At 36.2% G+C, this 12187-nt stretch overlaps 1 protein-coding gene across 1 annotated transcript in view; it reads left to right on the forward strand.

Moving 5' to 3' along the window:
- Positions 1-12187, forward strand: part of pear1 (platelet endothelial aggregation receptor 1) — a 52970-nt gene that overhangs the window by 21597 nt on the left and 19186 nt on the right. The window contains exons 2-5 of the mRNA XM_079837112.1: positions 5894-6004; positions 7936-8037; positions 8596-8696; positions 8808-8900. Of these exons, the coding sequence (XP_079693238.1) occupies positions 5898-6004; positions 7936-8037; positions 8596-8696; positions 8808-8900 (403 nt within the window). The 5' untranslated portion in view covers positions 5894-5897. The remainder of the gene's footprint in view (positions 1-5893; positions 6005-7935; positions 8038-8595; positions 8697-8807; positions 8901-12187) is intronic.

Here is a 12187-nt window from a genome sequence, read left to right on the forward strand (position 1 = left end):
GACTTACAAGAAACTGTGACTGCATGTTCATGTTCTTTTCTTTGTGTTCCAAATGTTTGAAATTTTTTTTTAATGTAATGTAGTTTAAGGTTCATCTGACCTCAATCGGCCATGTTTCAGGGGGCTGATGACGTAAGATGCTAAATAGAAAAGAGTAAAAGACTATTTTTAAGTTGACACAGTGTCTTAAAACCACAATGCACGTGGTGAGATGTTTAAAAAACAACATGAGATGCAACAAAGCAGGGCTGCAGACAAAAAAAAAGAAAATAAAGATTTGCTAGAGCCATTAGCTCCTAAAATTAAACATTAGAGACTTTACTTTTTAGTTGAGAATTTACAGAATCCCTAGATAAAGATGGTTAATCAGAAGTGCTTCAGTTCATTGAGCATTTTAAGATTTTTTTTTTTACAACAAACACTGCTATGTACTGTATTGAATGACGTTTTATATAAACTGCTGTTCTTGTATTTGTTCCAATTTCATACTTTCAGCTAGCCTAGAAATCTAGACACACCCCAGCAGCATCAAATCTAATTTGCAGCCAGGGTAGTCTTGCAAATCTCCGTTGGTGTGCGAGCTGGAAAAACCAAACTCTGGTCAGGCCAATCCCATCGTGTATAGAGTCGGTGGGCGGGCTTAACATAATTACGGCAGAGTTGACGCGGATTCCGCGTGCCACTTGTAAACAAAGAAGCTGGCGAACAGCGGCCTTTCGAATCGGCTTTGGCCGTGAATCTGGAAGACTTGGAGTTCAGCTTTTCTTTGAGAAAGAACAAAGAACGGCACTGAAGTCATTCTTAAGAAAGGAAGATGTGTTCGGAGTTTTGCCGACTGGATACGGCAAAAGTTTAATCTATCAACGAGCTCCGCTTCACCTTCTTCGTTGCTCTGGTTGGTTGTAGCGCTATCCTATTGCGTGCAGAGGGAATTTGAAAGACAACCGTTTATCCCGCCCCTCGGATTGAGCCCTGCCAATGGTGTGTTCCCAGACGCAACATCTTGATGTGGGTCTGCCTTGTCAGGCTAACTTTTAGCACTTTTAGTACATAAATATACTCTGTTTTGTAAGAATATTATGTCTGAAAAAAAAAAACGGAGAAAAAAAACAGTCTACAGAAAATATAGAAAAGGTAGAAAAATTAAATATTTATATTCCCACATTCAGAAATATATTGATGTAAGTCTATCAGACAAAGGACTACAAAACAACAGAGGTGGACAAAGTACACAACTCTATTACTTGAGTAAAAGTAAAAGTACTACTGGTCAAATATTACTCCGTTACAAGTAAAAGTTCTAAAAACAGATTTTTACTTAAGTAAAAGTACAGAAGTATTTATTTTTAAAAGTACTTAAGTATCAAAAGTATTTTTCCTTTTTTATGTCGATGCATTATTTTATTATTGTTGCATTGTTGTATAAATGCACACGCTGTGCCATCTTGGTGGTTTAAGCCAGTCAGTGATGCTCAATCCAACATGCTAGCATACGACTACTTTAAACTCATTTCAATACTTGTATAAAAGTTATAAAGCTCTTTACAAAGCTGCTGTCACTTTAAGGCTGAATGCATAGACCCTATACTCTGATACACATCGGATATTCTCCCAACTGTTTACTCTTCTCTTTCTCCCAGACGTTTACATTTTTGAGCATTTTATGAGACATGTGTCAAGTTTATGCCAACTAAACTAATCTTTAATCTTTTGAGAAAACTGAAACACACTTTCTAAGTATGGCCATGGCTGTGCCGTGGAACCGTCTTCTTCCATTTTACTATAAACTGATCAGCGTTCAAAAAATGTTGGGAAACTTCACATGACCCTACAAAAGTGATTTTTCTGAGAGAAAAAAACACACACACAAAAAAAACCTTTTAAAGAAGAGAAAAATCATCCACTGACTTTCAAAGCTGCTACAGAAACGACTTTCGAAGTGGAGTAAAAAGTACGATATTTGTCTTTCAGATGTAGTGAAGTTAAAGTAATACGTTTCCAGAAAAAATAATACTCAAATAAAGTACAGATATTCAAAAAGTGTACTTAAGTACAGTACTCAAGTAAATGTACTTAGTTACTGTCCACCTCTGCAAAACAAATCTGTATGATTCACTAAATGAGTGATTCTGATTCAAACCATCAGTTATTATTAATTATTATATCAAACCATTATCTGATTCAAGGCTGTTTTGTGAATATGCTTGACTAACTCATTAAAAATAATTGTTTTAATTAGTTATTAGTTAACACCATGTGAACTCTAACAAGATATCAATGCAAAGTTTTACCAATTGTCTAGGATTTAAATTATTGTTGTACAGAATCAAACAGTTAAAACTATGGAAATTCAACCACAATATCCAGCTGCATAAAAAAAGCTCATATCTGCATGAATGATTTGCTTTCATATTCAACTAAGGGGCTTCATTTATAAAATGTTGCGTAGAAACTGTCCTACATTTGATACGATATGAACTTATGATCATTTCTGTGTTTCAGAGAATGAATGTACACACAAAAAACGTGCGGACGCCTCTCTTCCAGTGAAATCTATAAATCGCTAATTATCTTGAAATTATGCACACCTAAATGGTTTCAGATCTCAGCCTTGTAAACGCAGCATAATTAATGTCATTAATATAAAAGAGCACCACTCAACGTCCAAATCCTTTACTTGAGAATGGTGAGGGACAAGACTTGCTTAGATTTCCAAATACCTGCAGTACTCCGACTCTCTGCCACAAAGAAAAGTGTGTACGTCTGCTAAGACCCTGACGTGGCACTACGCAAGTTTTATAAATGAGGCCCAAGTAGTCTTCCCAAACACAAGGACAGCGTGTTTTACCAACCCAGCCAGAGGCAGATAACTACATGTGTTTTCTTTCATTTTCCATTATGCTCCTATCTTCACCCAGGAACAGCGCTTTTTAAATGACAGAACATCAGAGCACCCTCTCACTCACGCTACTACTCAGATGTGGAGCGTTTGACATTTGTGAGAGCGTGTCCCCTAAAAATATCCTGCCGTATGGTACTCATTTTTAATGTGGCACCAATCCTTGGTGTCAGATGCAAGCAAAATGTTGATGAAAGAAATCCCTCACTCTCTCTCTCTTCTTGTTTGTGCCGTGTATGCGTCCTCCATAATTTGTCCACATAAAAGCAGTCGAGTGCGGGCACAGCATCTGTTCGGCTCATTAAAATCAGCTCATGGTTTAATACGGCACCTTGTATAGCTCTGCAGTCCTGCAACAGTTTAGCAAGAGCGATCAAACTTATGGGTTTTAGTTTTTCAGGTCATCAGGGCTCCAGGCTGCCACTCAAAAGGCCAACAACAACAAAAAAACATTTGAGACAGTAATTTAAAATCTATTTGGCATTGGTGAACGTTGGTAAAACTTGTTTTCCTGCAAACAACAATAAAGAAACCCAGCAAAAGTAGTTTGTGGCATAAAGGGATCCTATTATGCTTTTTCAACTTTAGTGTTTGAGCATTAAAAATATCTGCAAGGTTACAAAGTCCACTCCAAAGGGAGATATTTTATTTAACAGAATACACTTTCCAAGAACTACAACTGACGACTCATTTGGACTACAAGATGATTTTTCCGTATCTTATGAAGTCAAAATGTTACTCATTTAAATAATCCCCGCCCATGGAATACACAAAAAAGGGGACGGGGCCTGGTTGAGCTGCATTAGAGAAGACAGTGAGAGATTTCAAAGAGACAGTTTTTTTCCACAACGTTTCCAAAACTCATTTGTTTGACCTTCCTAAGGCTGATTTTAAACACTGTTTAAAACCTGAACAATATAACCCCAGCGTTTGTCTGTGTGCTGCACATTTTATGGAGAACAGCTTGTTTTCTGTTGCTTTTGTAAGCTCTCGCTTTTGTAGACGGTTCACTGCTCTTTAGGAAAAATTGCGATGGTTTTGTAATCGTTTACTTTTTGTATTACCTTAGTTTTCCGACAAATAGTTTTCATGATTAAATGGTGGGTTAGTATCTATATGTATTAGAAAATTACAAAAAACATACTACTCTGAAACATCCTGTGAAATCCGTGTCTAATAAATCCATTCTTCTGCACAATCCTCTAGTTCGTTAACATTGTCAGAGTCTGAATCGGGCTTGAATTGGTTTGAAATTGACACCATCTGTAATATTTACCCTACAGAAGAACTCGCAGTTATGGAGGGGCGGGACATTTCCCGAACACGCGCTAAGCGGTGCCAATCACAACACTCTGGGCCAGCTAACCACAGCACATTTCGTATTTCGGAAGGAGGGGCTTCATCGAAAATTGGCATGTTTGATTCAGACTGTGGAGAGAGGTGCTGTAATAATGTTAAATAAATAATAAATAAAATAAAAAAAACAAGTATGAAGACATATTCTAAGACACCCCAAAAACAAAAAAAAGACTTCGTAAAAGGGCATAATAGGAACCCTTTAAATCAGTCAATGATTTCAGTGAATTGTTCAAAATCAGGTCACAACTGACTCCATTACTGAATCGAGAATCATTTTTTGTTTATGTCGGGAACCGTTACCGTGATGAGTATTTTAAACTTACATCCGTATATTTACTGATTGCTTGTTTATATGACAACACATTTTGGTGTAATACATTTATAAGTAGTATTCTAAACATTAAAATACAAATATTTATTGGTTTATTGTTTACTGTAATGAAGTTTAATTGTAATGTTGAATCATATTCTGGCAGTAAGACCAATGCCAGATGTTTTTGGTTCCACTTTTGTTGCATCCACCTCCTAGATGGAGATGTAACACCTGCTTTCTGAGCTAAGAAGAATATTTTTATATGAACGTTGCTTGTGTCATTAACTTATGTGATGGATTTTGTATTGAGGTAGCATTTGAACAGTCAGCATCCTTACACATGCCAAATACCCTGCTGGAGACAAATGCAATTTCCAAAACATTCATCTCCTGCTGCATAAAACTGTTGTTTACTTAGACGTAAATATAATTAATGCAGCCTCAGGTTCAGAGTAGATTTAAACCACTTGTTTGTCACAGACGCTCTGTCGCTGTGCACTGCTCATTAAATACACTCCTAGTTTCTCAGCTCACAGGAATCCTAATGTGGTCTCAAGTTCTTTTTCTAATGAAGCCCTTAAAGAAAAAGAAAAAACTGAAAGAATAGGGATAATATACTCCACCCCAGTAAGGGGACCTATAAAATCCTATAGCTCTTTAATGAAAACCCGTCATCTTCCCAGAAAGTTCTGGTCTCTTTCTTTCTGTTTGTGTCTAGTTTGATGTAGGAGTTGCGTGTGATGATGAACTGACCCTTCATTTGACTTCATTTTTATTTTGATTTAACTTTTCATTTGTTCTTAAACTAAAATTGAAAGTGCTGATTTATGATTCATTCAATATAATTTTAAAGAGTTTCCTCTACTTATAATCTACTAGACATGGGGTTGTACATTTTGTTGATGCCATTGATGTCCAAATATGATGGTCCTCTTGGAAGAAACCCCTTTCCTAAAATATAAAGACATAATATTGTGTTACTACACTAGTCACTACACTGTGACACTCCAGGGTTCACAGTATTCCTATACTAGAGGAAGAGACAGTATACTGAGAATATACTGAAGACTGTGTGTGTGTTCTGTGTATGTGTGTTTGTGCTCATAAAGCTGGTGTTATTCTCAGAAATCTTCACCATGGTAGACTTGTCTGTCCCTTTCCTACAGTGTGCCTAAAGCATCCTCATAAATAAAACCAGATGGCTTCAATATGTCTTGAAATGGAAGGAGAGCTTTGCACTGGCCTTGCAGTGTCACATCAACAGTTCTGAGGGGCAGAGTTTTAATGTTTTATAAGGCAGTTGACTGTTTTTCTCCTTACAGCAGGATGAAGACGGCGGAGATCTGTGTGGTCCTGTTTGTCTTGGGCTGTGTGTGTGAACTGTCATTGTCTTTGGACCCCCGAGATCCAAATGTCTGCAGTTTATGGGAAAGGTAAGCATCGTCTCCAATACAGAGCTCAGAAAGACAGTCCCAATACAGCCGATCTGCTCCACTGCATACTGGCAACCAAAACTGCTGTTGTAGATCATTTTGCAAGTCAAACAACAACAACAACACTTCAAAAATACAGTTCCCAGTCAATATGTGTCTTGTTTCCCTAGTAAAACTCAAACTAAAGCATCTAAATATTGTTAAAGTAGCATAACTGCATAATATATCAAGACCTCAGAAATATATAGCCTACTTTACGAGTTATGAGAATGTCTTTAATACAGTAAGTGTAAAAATATTAGTCTATCTACATATGTCTTGTTCTACTGTGTTTCTGTGACCTTAGTTTATTTAAACTAGATGCCACTACTCAACCTTTATTGGTAATAATTTCTGCTACAATAATATTCTTTGGAAAGATTCAGTTTCATTTTCAGTTGGTTAGAAATTTTGGACATCACAAGTTCAAGAAAGTACAAAGTAAGAATGTAGAAACTTAGCGATCGCACTAGGCTCCACTTAATTCCATTTATATGCATGCAAATGCTGGAGACATGGGAGGACGTTTTAAAGCTTCAAAACTTCAAGCTGCAGGTTTGCAGTGTTGTGGGAAAGTCGAGTTGGTGGTTTAATTATACATTTCAAATGTATTATTATTTATAATTTTATTTTTATACTTTATATTACTTTGGCAAGCTGTTTCGGACTCCTGTAATGAACTCCAAACTAAATTTGTTTTGGCCTGATTTAGTTCGAAACGACGTCACACCAGTTCGTTCTTCGTTTTCGCTTGAAGTAGGCCAATATCTTATTGAAGCTTTTTTCTGCCAATGAATAAAAAAATAAAACAAGGTAATTGCAACTTTTTATCTCACAATTCAGACTTGTGAGTTATAAAATCCTATTTGGAAGATATAAACTCTCATTTGTGAGTTATAATGTCAGAATTGTAAGAAATAAACTCGCAATTGCGAGAAAAAAAGTTTATATCTCACAATTCTGACTTTATTTCTTGCGATTGTGATTTTATATTTCACAATTTTGACGTTATATTTGCAATTGTGACATTATAACTCGTAATTGCGTGTTTGTATCTCGCAATTGTGAGGGGAAAAAAAGTTCCATTCCATGACGGAAACAAGCTTCCATAATATCGGGACCTTAAAGGGATAGTTCACCCAAAAATGAAAATTAGCCCAGGATTTACTCACCATAAAGTCATCCTAGGTGTATATGATATTCTTCCTTGAGACGAATAAAATCGGAGTTATATTAAAAATGTCCTGGCTCTTCCAAGCTTTATAATGGCAGTGAATTGTTGGGTCATTTTTGTCCATAAAAGTGCATCTATCCATCATATACCTGCTCCACACTGCTCCGGGGGTTAATAAAGGCCTTCTGAAGCGAAGTGCCGCATTTGTGTAAGAAAAATATCCGTATTTAAAGATTCAAAATAAAAAAAAATTAAATGTCAATTATTTGAAAATGCCTGTGACCTATACAGTAGGACAAGCTGTTTGGAGAATGGATGGATGGGAATTTTCAAAATGTCAATCATTTTTTATGGGAAAAGACTGAACTGAACTGAAGCATTTTTTAAGTCAAAAAGTCAACATTTTTGAGAAAGACCCATTTATGGTGTAGGGACAAAATGTTACAGACTTTTCAAATAATCTTAACCACAGAACTTATTTTACTCATAAATCCAAAACTGTCATTCTAAAAATCCATTATAAATTCCTGAGGGAACCCATTGCTCGAAAACAAGCTAATTCTCTTCTTGGTTTTATCACTACAAACTGAACAGCTCTATAATACCATTGAGTAAGACACTCTATACGGGGACAGTTCGGGGACAGTTGTACATCATGTTGAATGATGCAAAATAGCAAGTGACTGGTGAGCATGACAAAATCTTTGTTCCTTTTTAGTTTCACCACTTCAGTGAAGGAATCATATGCTCAGCCTTTCGACCAAGTGAGTGAAGAGACCTGCTCTGAACCCTGGAGCGCTAACAAATGCACCCGGCACAGGTGACATACACTGACAAACACACATGCACTCAAGCGTTTACTCACAGTTACATTGGGCTGACTTAGACTAAACGCAGCATGCATTCTTTCATCCTGCTGAGCTGCAGAGGTTTTCGGTCTTCAGCTTTGGTCATTGGAGGGATTGTTTGGTTTGGCAGTGGAGGCTTAAAATTGCTTTGAATCCAAGTAATTGTGATGCTGGCGTGCACACATGCTCCCTTTATAATAATGTTGGCATGGAACTCACTTTCCCTGCCGGTCTTACGGCGGTTCCCAAAGGCCTTTTTAAGTTTAATCTGAACTAAGGCGAATACAAAGGCACTAAATGTTTAATACGTTTCTAAATATTATATGTTTATGTATAAAAGTGCCAAAAGTTGATCCAAGACAACTACTGAATCTACTGAATCAGAAGTCTTACTGAGGGACTTTATATTCCAACTACAGCTGATCTGTGATAATGAAATAATGAATATTGTGTGGTCTTGCATTTAGCTTGTGCATTTTCCAGTGTTTATAATGGAGGTTATTAAACTCTTTCTCTTATTCACTCTCCAGGATCACCTATAAAACACTTTATAGGCAGGTGGTGAAAATGGACTATCGTAGGAGGTATCAGTGCTGTCGTGGCTTCTATGAGAGCAGAAATAAATGTGTCCGTGAGTATTAAATTGAAGTTTTACCTCTAACTTAATGGTTTTGAACGGTTTGTTTTTGTATTTTTCATCTCTCTGTGTTTATTTTTCCCTTCCTGCTCTGTGTGTGTGTAGCACGTTGCACTAAGGAGTGTGTCCATGGCCGATGTGTAGCACCTGATCGCTGCCAGTGTGAGAGCGGCTGGCGTGGAGACGACTGTTCCAGCTGTGAGTTATGCGTCACACTTTCTCTCCTCTTTCTGACACACAAAAACAACCAAAAAGTGCAACATTTAAATGCATTATCAGCGTGAAAGCTGATTCAAAAAAGTAGGCAACTTCTTAAGATACTTTGTTTCTAAGGAAGCAATCCCATAATGCTTTGCAACAAGCTAAGGTAATCCAAGATGGTGAACAGAAGAAGAGCAATCTGGATTATAAATAAATGTATAATTCATCCAACACTGAAAACTCTTTTTCCGTCTTTCTGTATCACAAATGGCCATGCACAGGCCTTCATAAGGAGAGACTTTTCACTAGCGAGTGTTCTGGCTTTGTTTTAAATGTGTTGTCATCTGTTAGTGTTGCTGTGCATATTTTTATTGGGCCCCATTTTCTAACTTTTCTTTTCCTCTTGTTTTCTTTTCCCCTCTCCTCTCTCTGCATATGTTCTCTCCTTAACTCTACTCCTTTCATTCTTTTAGTATGTGTGTGCTGTGCAGTGCATCATCAAAATTTAAATAAAATGTTCAGCTAAATTTTTCTAGTTTATCTACAGTTTTTCTCATCTGATTTGGCCCATTTCTCCAAAATAACTTAAAGACCCCCTGTGTTTTAATATGCTTTCAGACAAATCATGTGCAAATTCATAAGTCAACACCATTGCTGAGTGTTTTCTTCTTAAAAGACAGCCTCAAAAACGCTGTTTGAAATTGCTAGTGTTTCTGCCGTCACAAACTACCTTGTAACCATTCATGTCAATGTACAGACGGGCTTTAGCATATCATTATTACTGTGCTGTGAAGCAGGGGAGTCTCAAGAGAAGCCATACCGATGTATTTTTCTGTTGATATGAAAAATCGTGCACAGTTAGCAATACAGCTGGTGAATTATGTATAATATTATGTTATGATGAACTACAGTATATGCCTTTCTCCACTGATGTTCTATGATAATCACAACGTTTCTAAGGATGCTGATTTTTAGAAGGCAGACTGAAATGGTGAAAAGGAACATGGTTTGTGTAACATTAGCAACACATTATTAGCCTTTTGATAACGTAGTCAAGCAAAAGGCTAATCAGATTAATTACTGTTATGTGTCCGACGTTGTAAAGAGCGATACCTTTGTGCAGCGTTTACTACATTCACTTTAGTAAAAGTTGAGCGAGTGGGTCTCTGAGCTCATTTGAGTGAGTGGAGGCGGGGCTAATTTGCATATTTGTATACTAAATGAAGCAAGGGTGTAGATTTACATTCAATCTATTTTAAGGCATGAAGATTTTTTTTACAGGAAATTTTTTTAAATGTCATTTTGGTGATCAAAGATGAATTTTAAGGGATAAAAATTATCCCTTAATGTGTTATTTTACTCTTATTTATAACATTTATTTCTTTTGAAATAGCTGTTATTTTTTAATTTTCAGTTTTCAGTTAGTTTTAGTATTTTTGTTTTGTTGCAGTGACTTTCCAGTACATGGCCATCCTTGTGTACGCCAGTGATGTCATTGGGTGTTTACTGTAGTATCTTAGTCTGTAATACTGATTTGAAAAACTGTGGTTTCAGAGGAGTACAATACCATATAGGCTCCTGTCCTGAGTGGAGTTAATTAAATGGAAACTCAAGACTGGTTCTAGGCAGAAGACCTTTCTCTCTAATTTGGCCCTGCTCTTTGTTTGGTTGGACTGTGAAACCCCATTATTAGCTCGCATTGGCAAGAGGAGGCTTGACACTTCCTGAATGCCTGTGTGTTGGGAGCTTTGTGGGAAATTAGAGAGGTTTGAGGTTTTAAATACACATTTCTTTCACTCTGCCCTGACTCCTGAGGGACCAAAGACCAAACTCTACCAAGCTGCTAATCGACTTCTTGCCTGTTTAAAATCATGCAAAAGGGATCATTAATAAAGTAGAATATACATAACAGCCTATAGAAGATACACTAAAAGGCAAAATGCATACTACACAAAGCAAAAACAGCTTTTGGAGTTGAAAGTTCATAATGTTCAGCATTTTTGCATTCGAAAGAAATTCACAGTTAACTATTTAAGTAGGGGCTTCTGGGAAAGTGCCCTTCAAGACAAGACCTTTAACCCAGCAACAACTTTTCCCTTGTGGACTATAGAGGAATTTTCCCACATCTCAAAAAGTCATTCCATATCTCCTAGAAACATGCTGTTTGATAAAACTGTTCTTATTTGAGTTTTCATCTTCGTACAACATAAACATGACTCGCATGGACAAAGAGAGTGAAAATGATCAGCTTCATATTCATTGTTTATAATCTTACATCACAAGTTTGTCATTTTAGTTGATGCTGATTTATCCTGAGGGACTTGAGGGGCATGGGGGCTTGGGAACAAAAAAATTGGACTTGCAGTTTAGCTCAATTAAGTGTCATGGTCAAGGAAACTGCTTTGAGCTGAAAATCAATCAAGTTCTGAGGCTTCCTCTTGTCTTTTTAAAGTGGTATGCATTTGCTTTGAGAACTGGTTGGACGTCAGCTCAGTGTTTGAATTGAGACAGCTGGTGAGCTCCAGTTCCTAAAGCCTGATATGTGAACTTGGGGTGCTGGAATCATTCACGTCCCCTGTTGTCAGAGTGTCAGACCTCAGGACTGTAAATCTCTGCCCTGAAGTGGAAAGACAGAATAAACCTTTCTCAAACAGTCTGCAGAATATATAAAAAGTATACAGTTTGGGGTCAGTAAGATTTTTTTTTATAGTATATTCAGCAAGGACGCATTAAATCGATCAAAAGTGAAGATTTCTATTTAAAATTAATGTTCTTGAACTTTCTATTCATCAACTGTAATTATAAATGTTTATTGACCATGATAATAAATGTGATATTAAATGTTTCTTGATATTAGAATGATTTCTGAAGGATCATGTGACACTGAAGACTGAAGTATTGGTTGCTGAAAATTCAGCTTTGCCATTACATGAATAAATTACATTTTAAAACATAAAAAAAATAGAAATCAGTTATTTTAGATTGTAATAATATTCTGCAGTATTACTGTTTTTACTGTATTTTTGATTAAATAAATGCAGATTTTAGAAATTTCTTTCCAAACATTTAAAAATCTTACCAACCCTGACTTTTCAATGGTAGTATATATATATATATATATATATATATATATATATATATATATATATATATATATATATATATATATATATATAATTTCTATTTTTAAAAAAAAGTATATATCTAAATCAAAATAGAAAGAAACCCTTCAATACATTGAAATACAGAAGTTAAGAAGTATTGTTGAAGACAAATTAGTGCTG

The sequence above is a fragment of the Gobio gobio genome (assembly GCF_949357685.1).
Source record: "Gobio gobio genome assembly, chromosome: 15".
Lineage (NCBI taxonomy): Eukaryota > Metazoa > Chordata > Actinopteri > Cypriniformes > Gobionidae > Gobio > Gobio gobio.